We start from the raw sequence: 23,212 nt of genomic DNA on the forward strand, positions 1-23,212 counted from the left end.
ATGATAAAAATGTCATAACACATGGCCTCATGTTATTATTGCTTAAATAATGTTTTTTTAAGTTGGCCTACATGATGAATCTGTAACTGGACTAATCAATCCACATTGCGGAAATCTCAGCTTTCCAGCGTGATGGAATTTTACAGGCAATATTCCGCCTTTAATGGCAACTGCATTCACTGTAAACGTTCCACGTCTGCTCAATTGGAATTGACCTTATGACTGTTGTGGAATCTGTAACACTTCAGTACATTGTGTGTAGACCTGTTGCTGTAAGCATTAAATAAAAAAGGTATGAGAGATGGAGGAAGAAAAAAGTGGTTATTTTAATTCCCTTCATTTCAAACTGATTTAAGAGTGATACTTGAAATGATATAGGTTTATGTTGCATATAACCATCTAAGGTTCTAAGGCACATTTCAACTGCACTTCTAATGCACTACCCACTTACTCTATCTGAGGAAATTATAGACGTTCTTGAAGGGCAAACATTCAAAAGAGATGTTATTTCACTGTTATTTTGATTGTTTTTGTTTGCAAGTATACTGCTCTTAACTACGGCTCCAGTTTTTACAATCACACTTGTGTGTCCTTGTCCTTGGTTTGCAGCCCTTGCCTCCGATTTTGCTTGGTATCACCATATCTCAGGGAAGCAGAGATACTAAGAGAGATGTCACAATCAGTTTAGTGTGACGCTCAGTGAATTCGAGTGTCACACTAAGCCGATTGTGACAGCTGGGGCATGTCTTCTCCTCTGGTGACAGTTAATAATTAATGACAAATAGCTCGAGCGCAATTCATTTTTCATGTAAATCATTAGGCAAACAAAGAACTGTTATTGACATAGATATCCACAAGCCACCTACTGTCTGATGACGAGTGTCTCTATTCAATCCAGACAGCGGAAGTTCAGCTTTACAGCGTGATTCAAATTGAAAGACAATGTTCCCGCTTTAGCGGAGGCTGCATTCACCGTAAACGCTGCATGTCGGCTCAATCTGAAATGACCTTTACATTTCTATTGCATATCTGTAAAGCGATTCAACACAGCCCTAAAGCACACAGCACCCTGACAGCTTATGTTCAACATGGTTTTGTACCTTTATTTATCTAGGCAGGTCAGTTAAGAACAAATTCTTATTTACAATGATGGCCTATCCCGGCCAACGCTGGGCCAATTGTGCGCCTCCCTATGAGACTCCCAATCACGGCCGGATGTGATAGAGCCTGGATTCAAACCAGGGACTGTAGTGACACACTGAATTGTAGTGCCTTAGACCGCTGCACCACTTGCGAGCTCAATATGGAATATGATTAGATGTCTGTGCTTATATATCCTACTAGAGCTGTATGAGACAAGCTGATGTGGTCATTTCAGAATTTGTAATTACTGTCCATCAACCATGGCAGAGAATATAATATTTAGTTAATTAAATGGATTCCAAGAATAATTGCTTTTTAATTTTACTGAACAGAACCATGTATTTCCTGCTGAGCAAGAAAAAAAAATACAGAAATACTTTTCATATTAGCAGATTTAAAATGCACAAAGACAGGCTATGCTATTTGTTACTGTTAAATGTACAGATTTGGTTTCCAGTGAGCACAGCTAGTGTGAGCTCACAGTCTATTTGGTGCCACCCTGAGGATTATTGCTTGATAACATTATCACTCATGCAACATGAATAATAAGGCAGTATTGTACAGAGCAAAACAGTGACTGAACCATTATGTCAGAGGTCACTGGATATGTTCACAGGTCATCATTATTACAGATATGTTGAAACCAAATATAGCCTGAAACTCAAACTAAACCCAGGAAATCATTTCAGAAGATGAAATGGTTAGCCTTTTTGGGGGGCTAAGAGTGTGTGATTGAATAACTGAAAATGCTTGGTCTTCATTGGTTTGTGGAGCTTGGCAGTCTCTGACCAATGTGCTTCAGGCTATTAGAAAAAAATCAGTTCTGACTCCTGTGGAAGTATTCTCTCTCTACAGTGCCCAGGACTCTCACCTAACCAGCACATGCTAAACACAGACAGCTGAAAAGAGACAGGAGCATATGGCAGCATACAAGCACACATAGCACTTACTTTGTTATCACAAGCACATCCATTGGTTTTTACAAATCCAACCATGCTAAACATCTGCATTGATTGGTTATAAAAGGCAAAGACATTAAGTGACACAGCTGGAATTGTCAGTCAAATGAAAAATAACCTGAAAATAGAGTGGGATAACAGTAATTGACATGTATTCAACATCAGTCTTGCTGCAAAATACCAACACTTTCATACTAGCATGGACTTCTGCAGTGCTCCACCATAAACAGATGATTATATTGTGTAATGGTTGCTATGACAATGACTACTCAGACTTGCCAGCACCCAGAGCCTTTTATTACAATAAAGGAGGCTCTGGCTTGCACCTGGATATTGTACTATCTATGGAGAGTTGTAGTCTAGTGGGAGAAAATCCTGCACATTAAACCTGTAGATCAACACTGAAACAGAAACCATATCTTTATTCCCCAATGTTACAGGGTACAAACAGATCTCCAGCACGCCTGAGAAACTAAATGGAGCAATGAAAAAATAATCAGGGAATAGAAGTGATTTGCATAATAATGCATAAAAAATAAGTGAACTTGCATTTGACAAAATCTCATTAGTTCATGATTTGGAACAATTCACTGTAAAGTGCTTATTGATTTGAGTTGAGGAAAGCATGTCACTTCCCTTTGAATAATCATACTCATTACAATTACACAGAGAGGTACAGCAATAGCCCCTCAATGGGCAAGCAATTACCAACCAGAAGACATGGGTCACATTTGATTTATTAGATAACTGCTTCCTTAATTTCCTTGTTAATGGTAATAATGAGAATCCTGTACTGGTTGCCAGGACAATTCCAATTACACTTGCAATTCTCTGACATACAGTATCAAAACCTCAAGTCAAAGGTATTCCTCTAATCCTCTTATGGATTGGAATCCTTGAACAATAGGGGTGGGAACGTGAGGAGAGGAGCTCTAGTATTCCGGAGGAGTGCGGCCGGGAGGTTGGGGTTGGCTAATCCCTCTGGAACTCCCTCCGGTCTCCTCCTCTTCTCCTTCTTCCCCCCTGGCATGGTGAGCTGGCCTGACAAAAGCAGGGATCTGTCCAGCTGATGCCTGCCTTCCTACAGGTCCTGAGAATCCACTGTTGTTCATTTAGCTCTCATTAGGAGGCATTTGTTTTTAAAATAAAATAAAAAACCTGGGGGTAGATAAACTTTCCCCCTGAATCCGCCTAAACCGAATATCCACCCACCCACCCCAATCATAACCATAAAAAAGGTAAAAACAAGGTCTACTGCAGAATGGCTTTACTCCTCACAGTCTGTCGGGAGCTGGAGCCCCTGGGAACTGAGGTGCGGTTGGTGGTCTTGCGGCTGTTCTGTCGTTTCTGAATGATCTTGGTGGCCGAAGGTTTCCGAGTGTCAGGCTGGCGCCTCCCCTGTGGGCCCCTCCGCTTGCCCCTCTTCCCCACCCGGCCCTTTCCGGCCCCCGCTGGTCACTTGCGCGAATGCAGTGTGTCCTGGAACTTAGTGCTGGTGTAGCGGACATGGAAGCCTTTCTTGTTGATGGTGTCGTCAGAGCGGAACTTGATTACAATGGAGTCGCCGGCAGAGTAGATCTCCTCAGGAGGCTGGGGGAACAGAGGAAAAAAACACACAGATTGAGTTAACGGCTGTCGGTTTCTGGCACTCTGACTGCACTTGAATTAAAACCAAATGATATCTCACAGATCTAGACTGAGGGAACTGTAGCGTAAGGGAGGGGGAGGGCTGTTGGCGTGAACAACTTATTCTCCAATAAAACCCATAATGAGCTTTCCACCTTACTTTACAATCTCAGTTTGCAGTTTAGTCCAACATGTCTAAAAATGACTTGATGGAGGAAGTGGTAATTTTGGTACTGTGAGCATTATGTGCCCTCCAGCTCCTGCTAGAACTGATTTACAGTACCAGGCATCAGTAAAGTAGCTAGAGAGACAGGCTTATTATTAAGTATGTTAAATTAAATCAAGGGTGTTCCATGGCCTATGGAGCTAACGTTTCAACTCCCCAGTGGCCTCATTGTTCCAGCTACCCCCCACCCACTGCAGCCTCAGCACTGGCTGATTCATTCTCAGTTACAGCTCAGTGCTGGAGACCATGATAGCCTATCACAAGCCAGCCAGGGCCCGCTCTTATTGAGCTCAGCTGCTACTGAAGCAATATTGTCCAACCCAGAGGAACACATCAACTTTAACAAAGTGATTAAAGCTGGAGAGCGGAGTGGAAATCTTTACAACACTGGGGCCATTCTTTAACGCTCAAACACAGACACACAGTATAAAAGGTTATTCGACTGCAGAGGTAATTTTACACTGCCTCTGAAAGTGTTGTTTTAACACAGCTGCAGTCGTTCAATAAAACTAGACCTGAACGAGAGAAAAATTATATTATGAAATTATATTATGACAGTATACTGTTGGTGCTAGAAATTACTTTGGCCAGAAAAAGTCTTTCAATAGATGAGGTTATCAATGAGTTTACCCCAGAGCCACAGTAGCGTCCTAGCCTTGGGGACTTGGTGTCAGCACCATCAAAGAGCTCCATGTAGTCGTAGCCACAGTCAGCCTCCTCCTCGATTTCAAAGGTCTGGAAGATGAGCTCCACCCCATAGCCTTTCTCAGCAGCGATCACCCACTGGCAGTCAGATGCACCGGGGTAGTTATTGTCACCAAATTGAGCATGGGAGTACAGGTCTTTGGTCTTGACCTCAGCCTTGAGACGACCTCCACACTCTGGAGATAAAATAAACACCATAGACATAATTTAGAAGGAACTAACCAATGACAATTTATGAGAAACCACTGCAGTATTTCTATTCACAAAGCGGGCTAGAGTCTAAGTTGTGATGGCAGTAATATACAGTGGGGCAAAAAAGTATTTAGTCAGCCACCAATTGTGGAAGTTCTCCTACTTAAAAAGATGAGAGAGGCCTGTAATTTTCATCATAGGTACACTTCAACTATGGCAGACAAAATGATATTTTTTTCTCCAGAAAATCACATTGTAGGATTTTTAATGCAATTATTAGGCAATGGAAGACATACAAGACCACTGATAATATCCCTCGATCTGGGGCTCCTCGCAAGATCTCACCCCGTGGGGTCAAAATGATCACAAGGACGGTGAGCAAAAATCCCAGAACCACACGGGGGGACCTAGTGATTGACCTGCAGAGAGCTGGGACCAAAGTAACAAAGCCTACCATCAGTAACACACTACGCCGCCAGGGACTCAAATCCTGCAGTGCCAGACGTGTCCCCCTGCTTAAGCCAGTACATGTCCAGGTCCGTCTGAAGTTTGCTAGAGAGCATTTGGATGATCCAGAAGAAGATTGGGAGAATGTCATATGGTCAGATGAAACCAAAATATAACTTTTTGGTAAAAACTCAACTCGTCGTGTTTGGAGGACAAAGAATGCTGAGTTGCATCCAAAGAACACCATACCTACTGTGAAGCATGGGGGTGGAAACATCATGCTTTGGGGCTGTTTTTCTGCAAAGGGACCAGGACGACTGATCAGTGTAAAGGAAAGAATGAATGGGGCCATGTATCGTGAGATTTTGAGTGAAAACCTCCTTCCATCAGCAAGGGCGTTGAAGATGAAACGTGGCTGGGTCTTTCAGCATGACAACGATCCCAAACACACCGCCGGGCAACGAAGGAGTGGCTTCGTAAGAAGCATTTCAAGGTCCTGGAGTGGCCTAGCCAGTCTCCAGATCTCAACCCCATAGAAAATCTTTGGAGGGAGTTGAAAGTCCATGTTTCCCAGCAACAGCCCCAAAACATCACTGTTCTAGAGGAGATCTGCATGGAGGAATGGGCCAAAATACCAGCAACAGTGTATGAAAACCTTGTGAAGACTTACAGAAAACTTTTGACCTCTGTCATTGCCAACAAAGGGTATATAACAAAGTTTTGAGAAACTTTTGTTATTGACCAAATACTTATTTTCCACCATAATTTGCAAATAAATTCATTAAAAATCCTACAATGTGATTTTCTGGATTTTTTTTCTCATTTTGTCTGTCATAGTTGAAGTGTACCTACGATGAAAATTACAGGCCTCTCATCTTTTTAAGTGGGAGAACTTGCACAATTGGTGGCTGACTAAATACGTTTTTTGCCCCACTGTACCTGCTGTGTGGGAGGCCTCGAAGCCCTTCTTCTGAACAGAGTTATCAGAGAAGAAGCGGATGAACATCTTGTTGGCGCTGGACATGATGGGAGGAGGCTCCTTCGTGCCACAGAAGCGACCCAGACTGGGGGCTTTGCTGTCGCGCCCGTCGTAGATCTCAATGTGGTCGTAGGCACACTCTAGATGGGCCTCCATGTCAATTGCATTGAAGGCCTGAGACAAAGCATGAGGGGAAAGAAATAAGGAAAGGTGGCAGGTATACAGCCTGTTTTACAAAAGCTAGAAGAGCTGAGTATGAAATATAATGGTTCCCTATCAGGGTAATAACCTTAAGAAACCAATTGGAATAAAGAGCATCACTTTTCATTGGCTAAGCCAAGTTAACCATATTCAAAAAGCTGAGATATGTACAGTCTGCCATGGATTAAGACAAAACGGTATGATTGTGACAGAAAGGGGAGACATTTGTGGTTAGGGGATTGTTTCAATCAAGCAGAGGCTGTGGTGCTCAGTACGGTACAGTGCAAAGTCCTCAATGTTTTCCACAGTTCACCCAAACCCCCCTTCCCACAAACACATGCATACCGATACAATCTGTATGTTAAGACTGTAGAGAGAGTTGAAGGGGGACACATACGATTTTGATGCGATGGCCTGCGGTGGTGGAGAGTGCCCAGGTGCATGCCTTCTTGCTGGGGTATTTATCTGGCCAATTGGGGCTTGTGATAGTGCCAGTCACACTGTTCACAACGTGATCACAGCCGGCTGCAAAAATACATCCACAAGATCAACATCGCTCCCCTGTATCATTACTGCTCCACACAGGCCAATGTTCAAACTCCACTCAGGAGCTGCACTGTGGTATTTGGCACAAGGGAGTGTGTACTTGCTCACCTCCAATCATTGCAATAGGAAGGCATCCACTGGAGGCTGTTCAGGGGAGGACAGCTAATAATGTCTGGAACGGAGCCAATGGAATGGCATCAAACACATGAAAACCATGTGACTGATGCATTTGATACCATTCCACTTATTCCACTCCAACCATTATCTCCCCAATTAAGGTGCCACCAACCTCCTGTTAAGTCATCCCCCTAAAAATAACCTCCAGAGCTCCAACCCGCATAAAATACATAAACCCAGAATCAATGTGCCAGTGGGTCTCAGTTTCAGTGTGCAGGTGGCCGATCGGTACCTTCTTTGCAGTCGTGTTTGTTCTCGTGCAGCATAAAGCCACTGCGGCACTGACAGCTGTAGCTTCCGAAGGTGTTGACACACTCGTGTTGGCAGCCTCCATTCTCCTTGGAGCACTCGTCTTTGTCTGGGGACATAAAGGGACACTACCTTCATGAACGTTTCTCCCACACTACCACCCTGCCATTAGCACTCAAACACACTTGTGGGGTCGAATTGATTAACCTTCACTCATACACACAGAAACAGACTCTTGGAGGGAAAGACACACACACACACAGTGCCAAAGGCTCACCTGAGAAGAACTGAGCTTTGAATCCCTTCTTGGAGACGGTGTTGTCGGACTTAAACTCAATGCGCATGTTGTTGTACTGAGAGGTGATGGCCTCAGGTTTCTCTGCTCCACAGAATTTCCCATGTAGCCTTGAGTCTGCTGAGAGCCCACTGCGCACCTCCACATAGTCATATTTACACACCTGGACAGAGAAGCATCAGGTCATGAAACATGAAACATTTGGGAATGCAATTACAATTTGTACACAAATACGATGCACAGGAATATATACTATTACAAAGTACAATATAAGGACAACATTCTGTACTCTATGACAGACAGGAGGACAGATCCATGATGACACCATTAAGGCCCATGGAGATAGAACAAACCCAACCCGTGCTCAGTCATAACCCCAGTGCTCACGTCATTGCCCTCCGTTTCAAAGACGTCAAAGAGCAGGGTGATGCGGTACTGTGTGGGCGCCACCAGCTGCCAGATACAGTTCTTGTTGGGGGGGTACTCTCTAGGCCAGCCTGGACTGGTGATGGAGCCGTTCAGTTTGGTGATGAAACCTCCACATGCAGCTACACACACAGACAGACACACCGACAGACAGATGTCCATATGACAGAAGACCAGGACAATAGTTAAGATGTGCCTAAACTTCATATGGTTATAAGGATAAAATGGTGTATATAAAAATGTGTATCAATGACAATTTGTGCAAAACATCTATCTATATTGGTGGGATTTTATCCCCCCAAAAGCTTAAAAGCACAATGTATGTCATCCAAAAAGGTTAAGCTGGGTATTATTTAACAATTGAGGATCATTTTCTAACAGACAACCTGCTATATTTTTACCAAAAGCTTAAAAATGCAGAAATGTATGTCACCCAAAAGGGTTAAGTTGGATCATTTTTCAACGTTTGAAGAACATGTCATAGCAGAACTCCTCCTCTAGAGGCAGACAGTGGTCAGGTTTGGAAAACGAAAAGGTAAAACAATAAACCCCTGCATCAGCAGCACTTCTGTCTGTTTCTAATTTACAGATGATGGTCGTAATAGTCAGGATGTTTTCAACACTTGCTTTGGGCTCTGATTACCTGTGAAGTTGGAGTTGAATTTTGGTAGGGTGAGGGCAACAAATTACAACCCCATTGGGTGGCAATAAATCCAAATGACGAACTGTTGAGTACACACATCTCTGGAGGTATTTTTTCTAGCTACTGTATGTGGGGCAACTGGTGTATTTGGGGGGCAGTGACTAAAGAACAGCACTGAACTGCATTACTGTGTGACCTGCAGTAGAGGAGGCATTATTGAGCAGGCTCTGGTCAGTGTTCTACTGTACTCACCCTCACAGCTGCGCTTGTCGGCAGCCAGCTCATAGCCCGGGTCACAGGCACACTTGTAGCTGCCCAGTGTGTTGACACAGCGTTGCTCACAGCGACCATTGTCTGGCTTGGAGCACTCGTCCATCTCTACAACCAGCGCAACAGCAACAACAGGTTAGCGCCCTTTACATAGCCTCACAACTCAACAGCCTACAAGTGCACCCCTCCAAAACTAAACCAAAGATAAACATTAAAAGGTCACAAAATGATGAATGGTGAAATTGTCTCTCCTGAATTATATATAATTTAACACAACCAATCATGACAGAATTATCAAATTACTCAAAATGTCACCTTGTAATGACATGATGCTGAGAGATTCATTACTATGAAACTTAGGCTGGTAATTTCTACAACAAGGGCATATGCAATCAGCAATGACTCTCTGGGTGTTTATTTATACAGTACAAAACCCTTGAGATCTGACCTTTGAAAAAGTTGGCAGCGAAGCCAGCCTTATTGACAGAGCCATCAGACACAAACTTCATCCAGAGCTGGTTGGAACTGGTCTTAATGTCATCTGGCTTGTCGTAACCACAGAAGCGTCCCACCAGTGGGCTGTTCTCGGAGTTCCCATCCCTCACCTCCAGGTAGTCATAGGCACAGCTGTCATGCCTCTCAATCTAAGGAAGGGATGGGTAAAAGGGACAGGGTTAGAACATCCAAGTCATTTTCATTCCTCATACACAAAGGTTGCAGAGGATAATGATGTAGTGGTATGGAAAAATGTGATAATGGATAAAGGGGGTGAAAGGAACAAGTAGAGGCCCGTATCTCTTACCTCAAAGGACTGGAAGGTCAGGCCGACGTGGTAGCCCTGAGACACACTGATCTTCCATATGCACACCTTGTTGGGCCGATAGTCGTCTGGGTAGTTAGGAGACTGGATCTGTCCGATATCCTTCTTCACCTCCCCTCCACAGATGGCTGAATGGCAGAGAACATGCAGTGACGTCATAGCTATCTATCATCATCACCACATTTCTTTCAATGGGTTGATGGATTTCATAATGTGGATTAAGTTAAATGGTTCCTATATTCAATACACCATGCTCTACAGCAAGGGGGGGGGGTTGGGGGTATAAAATTGTTAGTTACAATCTTGTCGCATCGCTGCAACTTCTGTACGGACTCGGGAGAGGAGAAGGTCGAGACCTATGCGTCCTCCAAAACACGACCCAGCCAAGTCGCACTGCTTCTTGACACAATGTCCGCTTAACCTGGAAGCCAGCCGCACCAATGTTTCAGAGGAAACACTGTATACCTGGCATCCTTGTCAGTGTCAGGAGTCACTAGAGCGCGATGGGACAAGGAAATCTCAACCTGCCAAACCCTCTCCTAACTCGGACCACGCTGGGCCAATTGTGCGCCGCCTCATGGGTCTTCCAGTTACGGCCAGCTGTTACACAGCCTGGGATCAAACCCGGGTCTGTAGTGACACCTCAAGCATTGTGATGCAGTACCTTAAAGCCCTGCGCCACTCAGGAGGCCCCCGCAAATTGATTTTAACGAACAATTGGTCCCCCAAAAAATGCGTCCCTCCGTTGAATTTCAAAATCCCGATGTGGCCCTCGAGCCATAAAGTTTGCCCAACCCTGCTTTACAGTCTGGATACAATGTTACAATGAGCCATGCTGATGTGCTGGATACATCAGCATGGAGGCAGTCAGACTTGGGGATTTGACAGAATCACTGAGCTGCTTTCAGGCATGTTGTTCAATCTGTGACCGATGTGGCCAGTCAGTCAGCTGAGTTGTGTTGTTATGGGGCTGCTGGGGATTGGGCTCTGGCCTTACCTTCATACACAGCGGAGAAGCCCTTCCCCACCCAGTTACTGCTGCTGCGGAACTCGATCCATAGGCGGCTGTCGGTGGAGATGATTGGTTCAGGCAGCTTATCCCCACAGAAACGACCTGGAACACACACACACACACACACCAGACCACCTTATTACACTCAGAACTACCTTTTTGTCCAGACACCCTTGTGTTACATTTAAGTTTATTTTCAGCATCACTTTACCATAGTGTATAGTGCATGTATGGGACTAAGACATTCTTAAATCCTAACCTTTCAGAGGGGCTTTCCTGGAGTATCCATCTCTGATCTCAACATGGTCATACCAACACAGGTGACTCCTGTACAGATCCATGGAGGTGAAGTTCAGAATGATCTTAATAACCAAGAGAGCATGATGATTAATGAACAAAATACAGTCCAAACAGTTTCAACATGAGAAGAAAACAAAAATCCAGTGCTGACTTTAAAATCGAGATTTTATCATCCTTAGGAAAACTTAGTTATGAATATAACTACTGTTCCCTGAAGGAGGGAATGAGGTATAACATACTGTGGGGAGTCAACAACCAATCATATTCACCTGAAGAAAATTGAAATCACACCCAACGGGCCAATGAATGCCGAGCCCGCCCTCGGAAGCCCTACCTTCCTGGCAATAATACTCGCATTAATTTCTCAATTCAGTACTGCTCTTCAGTGATCCCAAACCCCCTGACGGCATGTGGCCAAAATATGTTATACCTCATTTCCGACCTTCAGGGAACTGTAGTTATATTCATAACTGTACCTTCCCGTTCAGTCGGTTACTCTGTATAACATTCTATGGGGACATACAATCACTCCCCAAGCCAGCTCAAACTAGCAGGCCCACATCTCCAAAAAAGGGGTTACAGAAGCCACTTTTTTCCCTAATACTGAACTGGGCGCTGAACTGTCAGCGCCCAATATAGGGAACCAGAACCTACTACAAATTGGCCATGCGCACTGACACGCTGCTACTGCAGCCCAAGTCCATAGACCCCATGGTTCCAATAATAATACTTACCTTGCCATCCTGAAATATCAGTACTCGTGCAAGAAACCGCAAGTCCAAAACAGAACACCTGTCGTGACTTGGTAAAGCGCACATTCATGCTGCATAGCATCAACCAGATGAACCATGGCAGCCTGAGGCTCAAACCCACAGCAAACCAGCAGTAACCTGGAAACTGTGTACTCGCCGCTGCCATGGCAGACCAAGGCTCAAATCCACAGAAAACTGTGGTAAACATGATAATGCCCTCTTTACGCACTGCCGCACCCTAAGGCTGAAACCCATAGGGAACTGTAGAAACCTGGATAAATGTGCAACCTGCATTGCACCCACTGCCGGACCCAGCCATAAGAACACTATGAGCCACACAGGGACAGTTACATCCATATGATAAAACCCAGTAACTGAATGCGCTGAGCCAGAGTCAAACAACATTTTTTGTGATTGCCTATGAACCCCAGAGAGAAATATGGGAAACCAGAGTGGCAGTGTGGAGCTCCACCTGTTTACTCGAGTCCGCTACAACCAGCCAATACTCTGATCCCTCAGGACAAGTCTCTGAATGTCCTTGAGTGGCCCAGCAAGAGCCCGGACTTGAACCTGATCAAACATTTCTGGAGAGACTTGCAAATAGCTGTGCAGCAACACTCCCTATCCAACCTGACAGAGCTTGAGTGGATCTGCAGAAAAGAATGGGAGAAACTCCCCAAATACAGGTGTGCCAAGCTTGTAGCCTCATACGCAAAAAGACTCAAGGCTCTAATCGCTGCCAAAGGTGCTTCAACAAAGTACTGAGTAAAGGGTCTGGATACTTATTTAAATGTGATATTTCAGTTATTTATTTTTAATACATTTGCAAAAATGTAATTATGGGGTATTGTGTGTAGATTTATGAGGGAAAAACTATTTAATACATTTTAGAAAAAGGTCGTAACGTAACCAAATGGAAAAAGGCAAGTGGTCTGAATACTTCCCGAATGCACTGTAAATCTGCAGCATTGTGACCATATTTAATGACTTGGCCGCCACACCCTTAGCCTGGTACACTTTGTCCAGCTAATCCGCTGAGAACTGGCTCTGTTTATTTGGAAACACCGTTCTAGGATTAGCCCCATTGTTAGCCCCAGAGGCTAAGAACACTACATGACAAAAAGTATGTGGACACCGGCTCGTCCAACATCTCATTCCAAAATGATGGGCATTAATATGGAGTTGGTCCCCCCTTTGCTGCTATAACAGCCTCCACTCCTCTGGGAAAGCTTTCCACTAGATGTGGGGACTTGCTTCCATTCAGCCACAAGAGCATTAGTGAGGTCAGGCACTGATGTTGGGCGATTAGACCAGGCTAATGAGAGATTCATCCCAAAGGTGTTCGATGGGGTTCAGGTCAGGGCTCTGTGCAGGCCAGTCAAGTTCTTCCACACCGATCTCAACAAACCATTTCTGTATGAACTTCACTTTGTGCAAGGGGGAATTGTCATGCTAAAAAGGGAAAGGGCCTTCCCCAAACTGTTGCTACAAAGTTGGAAGCACAGAATAATCTAGAATGTCATTGTATGCTGTAGCGTTAAGATTTCCCTTCACTGGAACTAAGGGGTCTAGCCCAAACAATGAAAAACAGCCCCAGACCATTATTCCTCATCCACCAAACTGTACAGTTGGCACTATGCATTGGGACAGGTAGCGTTCTCCTGGCATCCACCAAACCCAGATTTGTCCATCGGACTGCCAGATGGTGAAGTGTGATTCATCAATCCAGTGAATGCATTTCTACTGCTCCAGAGACCAACGGTGGCGAACTTTACACCACTCCAGCTGACACTTGGCATTGCGCATGGTGATCTTAGGCTTCTGTGCAGCTGCTCGGCCATGGAAACCTATTTCATGAAGCTCCCGACGAACAGTTATTGTGCTGACCATGCTTCCAGAGGCCGTTTGGAACTTGGTAGTGAGTGTTGCAACCGAGGACAGACACTTTTTACGCACTACCACTTTACGACTGAGCCGTTCTTGCTCCTAGACATTTCCACTTCACAGTAACAGAACTTACAGTTGACTGGGGCAGCTCTAGCAGGGCAGAAATTTGACAAACTGACTTGTTGGAACAGTGGCATCCTGTGACGGTGCCCACGTTGAAAGTCACTGAGCTCTTCAGTAAGGCCATTCTACTGCCAATGCTTGTCTATGGAGATTGCATGACTATGTGCTTGATTGTATATACCTGTCAGCAACGGGTGTGGCTGAAATGGCCGAATCCACTAATTTTAAGGGTTTCCACATTTACTTTTGTATATATAGTGTCTCGCCAGCTTTCCATCCATCAGCACTGTGCAAAAAACCCCAGCTTTCTCCATATCCTCCACACTCATGATCCAGCCTGGCTGAATGAGGGGAATCCCAGGTCGCCTTTAGCTCATCTGCGAAATCTTTAAATAGGGGTAAGCAACGCTTCACTGCTGCAGGGACAGGCGGTAAATACCTTCCCTCAAACTTGGACCAACTCTGCTGTGGGGGAGAAGATGGCCAATCCACCCACAGGTGATCTACCACCCTATGACACAGCTCCATCAAAAGGCACATATACCACCAATGGTTCACTCTCCCACACAGAATCCAAAGCCGGGGCTTTAGGCTGCCCCGGACTGATGACATCCGATTCACACTCTGACAACCCTCAAGTGCCAACAAGGGATTGTATATCATCTGGACTCTGAACACTGCCAGAGAAACCAGAATGAGCCTCACTCGGCTGGGTTGACAACTCTGACCACCACTGCTGCTCTTTTCCGGTCTCAGACAACCCCATTCCTGGGGTCGCTTCACCGGAAGACCCTTCGCCAGCAGCACCAATCTTTCTCACAAAGTCAGCCAAACGCCCAATGGAAGTTGAACCAAGCCAGATAATATGTCAAACTGGTCTGAGCCAAAGCGTTTTTCCACCCCAGGCAACAGGACAGCACTCATGAGTATCTTTAATTTTCATTGTGAAACCACATGCCCTAGGGCACGATCGGTGGTTCAAACTCAACTGATTAGACTTTTTGAACTTACTCTTACCACTGGCCATCTTATTCAAGCAAGGAAGCATTAGCTACACAAGCAGAGCAGAAAATAGTGGGGTTTAGCAAACGCAAAAACCAATGCCAAGACCCAAAACTCGCAACATCTACAGGGACGAGTACTGTCTCCCCACTAACAGACACGTAAGTCGGAGCCGAATCTCGTAGTCTTCGTTTGCTTGAAAAGTTTGTAAATTGCGTGACACGTTCCCCGGTATTCCACGAACCCCGGTATTATAGCCAGGAAGATGGGGCTTCCAATGGCAGGCTTGGCATCTATCTATTGGCCCGTTGGGCATGATTTCAGTTTTCAGTGAATATGATTGGTCGTTGACTCCCCATGGTATGTTATACAGAGTGACTGACAAAGGGAACAGAGTTATCACTTAGTCACAATAAACAAAGCACTTCAAGTTTTTATCTCAGTCAGTTTTCCATGGCCCCACCTTTTCCCCAGGTGTGACCGATATTCTCCAGATGCAGTGCATGTAGGCTGAGTATCCATTGGGGAAGCCAGGAGAGGAGAAGTTCCCACTGCTTTCCTGCAGACTGTCTCCACATCCTATCAACAGAGAAAGAGAGAGACACATGAACATGAGGACCACGTCAACCAGTGGAGAATCTAGCAATTCGTTTCTTTCTGATAAGGGCTAAAATACTGATTAGAGAAACAAAAATGAAGTAGCCAAGTCCCACTAAAGGCAGACTGTAGAAGACAGCAGTTTGATGCTACAACTATAATCCTGAATCTTAGAGGGCAACTCTTTCATTTTCAAAATATAATCTGCTGATGGTGATGATTATCAACCTCTTCCAGTTGATGAGAAGCAATAGAAGACCGTATGAGACACATTCTATGTGCATCGTCTCAAAATAAATCTGTAAATAAATACTGTAAATAACCAAATCCTCTAGGAGACCTAATACATTATGAACATGCTGGTAGTTCAATCCTCCCTCTGGCCCACTGTGCTACAGGGGATAATTTCAACCAGCATGCATGCACAGTGCTCTAGGGGAACTTCTTACTGAGTTTTTCTTACTCAGCGGGAGTAAGAAAAACATCTCCCACAACTGGTTACGTTCATTGGCTCCCTCCCTCCAGAACATTAAGCGTCAAATAACGCTTGGCAGAGGTCTGCTGATGCTAAACCATTAACAATCACTCTGAGGGGATGACAAATGCTCCCAGGAATGCTGTGTGAATAAGGATCCACTGCGCTGCGCTCGTACAATGTGTTTTCCATGAAAACAGAGAGAGACTCCTTCCTAGCTGCTTCCTCTGTGCGCCACATCATCCACTAGCCCCTGTTCCACTGAGAGAGAGTTTATCACTGTGAAGAACACATAACACACCCACTTAAAAACAGCCCCACCTCTCTAAACCATCTATGGTGAAGAAAGATGATTCCCCCCACTAAAACCACATTCAGTGGTCCAGTTCTGGCCAGCAGTATACTGTTTATTCACTGAGCTTTAATGTGGTTCTGACAAACCCAGTTTTCCCTGTCTGACCCACAATTAACGCTCTGACATCACTTTTGTTTTATGAATGACTATTTTAAACTTGTCGGTTTATGCTATAAATCGACCTTGCGCCTGTAGTCGTTGTCCCTTCAGCCTTAACCTTATTAAACCTTTAAGTCTTTCTAAAGACCAACATAACTACTGGTAAAGTGTCAGTGCAGGATGTTTTCCTTTAGAACACATATGTTCAGTTTACATTGAAAATATCTTGATCTCTGGACTCTAAGAATAGAGTATGTTGATTCCCAGCCATCATTCTAGTCATTGTTCTCTTGAGACCAGCCTTTCTTTTGAGTCTATCTGGGAAAGAGTGATGACACTTCCTGTTCTAGGGCACTGTTTACACTCCTTCCCTTAGCCAGGGAGTCACGGCAACTGTAGCCAGGGAACCACGTCACATCAATGGTAGATGCTCAACTATTTCCACACGTAAAACTACATCTAGGAAAATAAGGAGCGTTTGAGTATTCACTCTGTGATATTGAGAGACACGAAAAAGTAGAATAACATTTCTCACTCTCAGAGGTAAGCAAAAGCAACAAAAGCACTATATAATGTCCATTGTGCATTATTATGTCAACTTCCTAGACCTATTGTTTAATATATACCTTATGCTATGTACAAACTACAGTGGCAATAAAAAGTATGTGAACACTTCGGAATGATCTGGATTTCTGCATAAATTGGTCATAGAGGAAGATTAGATCAAATTTGAAGTCGCAACAATAGACGAACACAGTCTGGTTAAACTAATAACACAAAAACAATGATAAGTTTTCATGTCTTTATTGAACACACCGTGTAAACATTCACAGTGCAGGGTGGAAAAAGTATGTGAACCCTTGGATTTAATAACTGGTTGACCCTCCTTTGGCAGCAATAACCTCAACCAAACATTTTCTGTAGTTTGGGATCAGACCTGCACAATGGTCAGGAAGAATTTTGGACCATTCCTCATTCCACAAAACTATTTCAGTTCAGCAATATTCTGGTGTGAACCACTCTCTAGGTCATGCCATAGCATCTCAAATTTGGTTGAGGTCAGGACTGGGCCACTCCAGAAGGCGTATTGTTTTCTGTTGAAGCCATTCTGTTGTTGATTTACTTCTGTGTTTTGGGTCATTGTCCTGTTGCGTCACCAAACTTCTGTTGAGCTTCAATTGGCAGACAAATAGCCGTACATTCTCCTCCAAAATGTCTTGATAAACTTGAGAATTAGTTTTTCCGTCGATGAGAGCAAGCTGTCCATGTCCTGAGGCAGCCCCAAACCATGATGCTCCCTCCACCATACTTTACAGTTGGGATAAGTTGTTGATGTTGGTGTGCTGTACCTTTTTTTCTCCACACATAGTGTTGTGTGTTTCTTCCAAACAACTCAATTGTAGTTTCATCTGTCCACAGAATATTTTGCCAGTAGCACTTTGGAAAATCCAGCTGCACTATTGCAAACTTCAGACGTGCAGCAATTTTTTTTTGGACAGCAGTGGATTCTTCTGTGGTGAACACATGAACACCATTCTTGTTTAGTGTTTTATGTATCATAGACTCGTCAACAGAGATGTTAACATGCTCCTTATATTTCTGTTAGTCTTTAGCTCACACTCTAGGATCCTTCTTTACCACATTGAGCATTCTGCGCTGTGCTCTTGCAGTCATCTTTCCCTTACAACCACTCCTAGGGAGAGTAGCAACAGTGATGAACTTTCTCCATTTATAGATTATTTGTCTTACCGTGGACTGATGAACATCAAGGCTTTTAGAGATACTTTTGTAACCATATCCAGATTTATGCAAGTCAACAATTCTTAATCTTAGGTCTTCTGAGATCTCTTTTGTTCAAGGCATGTTCAAGGCATGTTTCACATCAGGAAAACTCTAATTGTGTGAGTGTTTTTACAGGGCTAGACAGTTCTAACCAACATTTCCAATCTCGTCTCATTGATTGGACTCCAGGTTAGCGGACTCCTGACTCCAATTAGCTTTCGGAGAAGTCATTAGCCTAGGGATTTGACATACTTTTTCCAACCTATACTGTGAATGTTTGAATTATGTATTCAATACAATCATTTGTGTATTATTAGTTTAAGCAGACTGTGTTTGTCTATTGTTGTGACTTAGATGAAGATCAGATATAATTTTATGACCAATTTATACAGAAATTCAGGTATTGAGGTAACACATTCTTTTTCTTGCCACTGTATACACCAAAATGTGTTTGAAATAATTGTGCTGTTCTTACTGGAACACTTGTAGAGTTTGCGTGCCTGTGTGATATCCCCTTTGCTTAGCCTTGTCCTCTGGCCAATTGGCGGTCTCACTGCATTGACATCATAGCGTGGCAGGATGGTGTCCAAGAAGATTCCTCTGCATTTCAGGAGAAGAGACCGCTGTTAGATCAAAACACTGCATAACCGAGAAGGCACTTGCACATACACACTGATACACACTTTCTCAGAAAAGACACCATTCAGCGGGCAGTGGTGAACCCTAAAGAGCCATCAGCCAGCGGCTGAACTGCTGACACTAACACTGACAGTAGGCATTATTCAGTGATATACTGAGGATGCTGACACAAGCCGTGCTGCCCAACAATGTGGTCTCATGGCAATTTGTATTATTCTGTACATAAATCTGTGACACTCCTTTTAGTATGATATGATACGTTAGGTTACATTATAAATGGAATAACATACAATAACATACGTACTAGAGGATGTGTAGTATCATACATCTTACTTGGTGGTATAATATCATACAAATTGGATGATGTACCTTCTCAAACATCTTGGTTGACGTATAATATTGCACATCTTTATCGGAGACCAGGTTGCTTGTTGCGCCATAACAACAAAGGAGAATTATGGAGAGAATTTACTTGACGGTTAGGAGAACTAAAACAGCAAAGGTTAGGCGAATTTATGTAGGTTAGGTGAATTGGGTTAAGTTTAGAATATGGGTTAGGGGAAAGGTTAGCTAAAATGCTACAGTGGGCCCAGGCACAACTCGAACATTCAAGCTTTGGATTGCTAGACTGTCACAGATAACGCTCACCCATCCTCCCCGACCAACCTCCCTACTTTCGTTTCTGTCTCAAGTAACTAGACCATTAGTAGGTATCATACATCTTGGTGGTGCTCAGAAATACGTCAAGTATATTTTGTATGGCTCTGAGGCAAGGTGGTGCCCATTCAGTCTTTCTCATCAGTGAACTCAGCACAGAGAAGTGGAGCCACACCCATCAGCGGACCCATGACCCTTATCAACACTGTCAAAAACAATGACCTAACTTCATATATTATTACATAAAAAACAACCAATGGACTGTTACTGGTCAGTGGTCCCCTCCAAGGCTGTAGGAATGTCCTCCTCAGAGAGAGGAGGTAGTTCAAACAGGTCTGGGGGTCAAAACTGACCTCCAACTGACCTCGTCATGTGTGTTGTGCAGATGGAAGAAATACATTATCCAATTCCAATACTAAAAACCAAATGCCCTCCTCTGACAACTCTATAGGAAAATCTAAAACTTGATTGGTTTGTTGTATGGACAACAGCAATATTTAGCATAAGGATTAAAAGTCCAAAAGAACAAGAACAATCAGAAAGATGTATAAAAATCACATCATGGTGGCTTGCCTTTGGCTTGAAAAGGAGTCCAGAACAGTTGATGGCGAAAAACCAGACCTTTTCACACCACTTTCTCACTTGACACTTTGCTAGTTTATCATCTCCTTTTCTCTCTCTGCAATGGTGAGCAAAGCCTGGTTCCTGGCTGTTCCCATGGTGACGTACCCATCAACGCCAGGCATGTGCAAACAGAGCAGCCTGAGCTAACAGTTTAAGCACTGTCTGTCTGCCTGTCGGTCTGTCTGTCTGCCTGCCTCCAGGAGCCCGTAAGCTGGCTGTCGGTGAACAACGCCACTCCAGCCAGTGTCAGAGCAGACAAAGGGCATACTGGCAGGTCTTTATTTGAGTTGGCTCTGCTTTATGCACCAGGCCTGAAAAATGTCCCCAGCGCAGAGGGGCGGATAAAGCACAGGGTTGGGTAACATGCCCCAGACAAAAAGCATGGGGAGCTGCCTTACTTGTCCCCAGGAGACACTTCAAAACATGAGGGCGCCCCATGAAATCTTGCCAACAACAATCTCGGCAAAGGCCCTGGCTTCCCACGGTGATTTACAGTAAAAACGCTGTGCAAACACACAGGCTAATAATGGGGAAACAAAGTTAGACATTGGGACAGGTACATCAACATCAGAGGAGGTTGGTAACACCTTAATTGGGGAAGACGGGCTCATGGTAATGGCTGCAGCGGAATGAGTTGAACAAACACATTGTTTCCATGTGTTTGATGCCAATCTATTTGCTCCGTTCCAGCCATTATTATGAGTAGTCCTGCCCTCAGAAGCCTCCACTGATCAGCATGCAGGGGAAGTGTAAACCGTAAACTGAGAAAAGCTAACAGGAGCCCCTTGTCTCCTAATAAGGTGCTCTGAAAACACACTGACCACGCTCTCAATACATTACTTTTTCATCTCTAAACAGTGAAATAATTAAATAAGGCTGGCTATACTCAGGGAAAATAGGACATGCTCAGAGAGGTTGAATGACAATGGAGCAGAAAGCATCAACAATCAAAAACCTACTTCATTGTCATCCCCTGACAAGCACATTGCCTGTACAGTTAGACAAATAAAGGGCTAGACAGCCCACTCTGTGCAGTGGCCTGAAAGAGTGTTTGTATCCAATCTCAGCCTCCTTGTAGAGAAAGAATCTCTCCCGGTTTCCCAGAATCCAGTTGCCACGAGCACATGGCAGGTTATTTGGGACAGGCTGCAATATGAGGTATTGAGGAAAGGGCCAGCCTCGGTGGAAAAAAAGGGAAGAACATTTTGAACAAAAGGAGAGCCAACAGCTGGTTCTCATACCAGAGAGCTGTGTAGTAATGATTACAGTCTGGTCTGGCCACCCTCTCTTCCAGCTCTCACTCGCCTTGCATGTGCCCAGGCTCACATTACATTCACACTGGGAAGCTGGGGCATGCCAAACCCCTTCCTGCAATTGGGAAAGAGGCATTGAATTGGAACAACAATCACTGATGCCGATGTTTGTAGCGCTAGACAATTTCACATTTTGTTTATGTAAAAGATCTTTTGAAGAAAGTACGCGTCGAGATGCACAGCGGGTACCAAAAATGAGGGAACCGCATGTTACCGGTATGTTAAACTCAGTGCCAGGGTATCCCCCCCATTGTCATGCAATCCCCTATAGACTGCACACTTCCTGACAAGGATGTCAGGCAACCTTTATCCATTGGCTAACGACGATTATGTAATGACACCAAATTTACAACTCAGTCCCAAGTGGACCTTTTGGCTTTGCTTTGAGCCAACGGAAACAGGAAGAAACAGTGCCAAACTGCAGCCTAAAAAGCAAGGAGATGGGTAAAACCCAAATAAGCATGCAGTCGTCATAGAAGCTGGGCTGGTCCAAATCTCAAACCGCCACTATGACACCACGGTCTCTGTCTGTGACTAACAGGACAGCATCTGGAGAGATTTCCAGATGCATCCGACAGGGAGTCTGGGAGAAATAAAGAGGTCAGCTGGCACAGAGGGACGCACTGGCACAGTGGAGTATCAAAAACCATGACACATGCACTGCTCTCCTTTTCAAGCATACTTCAAGGACAAGAAGCAATTTTGTGAAATATGAATTTCAAATCGCAGCAGCATCTACTACAACATCTACAACAAAATAGTTTGGTTTGAGTGGATAGTAGTTTTCCTGCTGTTTAGTATTACATAGATTCTACTTTTTTTTTAAATCTTAAGAGGGCAAAGTGTGACAAAAATAGAATCTTAACAGATTCCATCTCCGTGGCCATGAAACAAAAAAGCTGTGGGATATTTTACACTCCTTTTGTCCTTTATAAAAGCTGCACAAACCATCTATGACGCCTTGATCACAAAGGCCAACTCTCAGAGATTTGACTTGTCAAGTCAATGTCGGGGAAATGACATTGAATGGTCTCCAAGTTTATGTGATCATTAGTGGTTGACCTAAATCATGCTAGCAAGTAGACCTGACTTTTTTTACACCAGGGAGCCATGAAGCTAGCCAGCAGACACCTCGGGAATAAAACCCTATAACCTCCTAAAGAAGCCTGGTATGTGGGATCCTGTTGCTAACGACGATCAAAGCCACTTCAGAGGGGCTCTATGTGGCATAATGAGGCAGTTCACACTATGAGAGGAGAACTTTTACAAGGAGCTTCACAGAGGTATGAGTGTGCCATGTAGCCTGATGTGCTGCAGCAGGGCCACTGGCGCTAGCGGCTCTACCTGAACCTGGGGTTGGATGTGGAGGTTTACTGGGCTGCTGCTACACACTCAGGCAGCTTGAGCCAACCAGGGGAGGGATAATTGGAACAACCTGTGGCTGTGGGTAAAAGTTGGCTCATCAAAAGGTAGACACAATCAAACCTTATGGGTAATTCCACAGAAACGGAATTGCACTGAGACTCAGATTTTTCCACTTAAAATGTTAAAAGTTTAACAAACCATATAACTCTACGCATAAAAACTTTTTTTTACACTGACATTTTTACAACAAAAAAACATTTCCTGGATGAACTTTGCAGATGCAAAGTTCGGTAACAGAATTTTGGTGAAATCTCCCTCAGTTCTTT

At 44.2% G+C, this 23,212-nt stretch overlaps 1 protein-coding gene across 1 annotated transcript in view; it reads right to left on the bottom strand.

The window, feature by feature from the left end:
- Nucleotides 1-1,435: 1,435 nt before the first annotated feature.
- The window catches only part of LOC115111587 (bone morphogenetic protein 1-like), a 56,074-nt gene continuing 34,297 nt past the window's right edge, over nt 1,436-23,212 (bottom strand). The window contains exons 7-20 of the mRNA XM_029637775.2: nt 18,764-18,888; nt 15,444-15,559; nt 11,176-11,278; nt 10,902-11,018; nt 9,887-10,032; nt 9,533-9,728; nt 9,067-9,192; nt 8,133-8,293; nt 7,728-7,908; nt 7,434-7,559; nt 6,876-7,003; nt 6,238-6,451; nt 4,585-4,835; nt 1,436-3,692 (exon numbers count right to left, since the gene is read on the bottom strand). Coding sequence (XP_029493635.1) covers nt 3,558-3,692; nt 4,585-4,835; nt 6,238-6,451; nt 6,876-7,003; nt 7,434-7,559; nt 7,728-7,908; nt 8,133-8,293; nt 9,067-9,192; nt 9,533-9,728; nt 9,887-10,032; nt 10,902-11,018; nt 11,176-11,278; nt 15,444-15,559; nt 18,764-18,888 — 2,125 coding nt within the window. The 3' untranslated portion in view covers nt 1,436-3,557. The remainder of the gene's footprint in view (nt 3,693-4,584; nt 4,836-6,237; nt 6,452-6,875; nt 7,004-7,433; nt 7,560-7,727; nt 7,909-8,132; nt 8,294-9,066; nt 9,193-9,532; nt 9,729-9,886; nt 10,033-10,901; nt 11,019-11,175; nt 11,279-15,443; nt 15,560-18,763; nt 18,889-23,212) is intronic.

The sequence above is a fragment of the Oncorhynchus nerka genome, linkage group LG27 (genome assembly GCF_034236695.1).
Source record: "Oncorhynchus nerka isolate Pitt River linkage group LG27, Oner_Uvic_2.0, whole genome shotgun sequence".
Classification (NCBI taxonomy): domain Eukaryota; kingdom Metazoa; phylum Chordata; class Actinopteri; order Salmoniformes; family Salmonidae; genus Oncorhynchus; species Oncorhynchus nerka.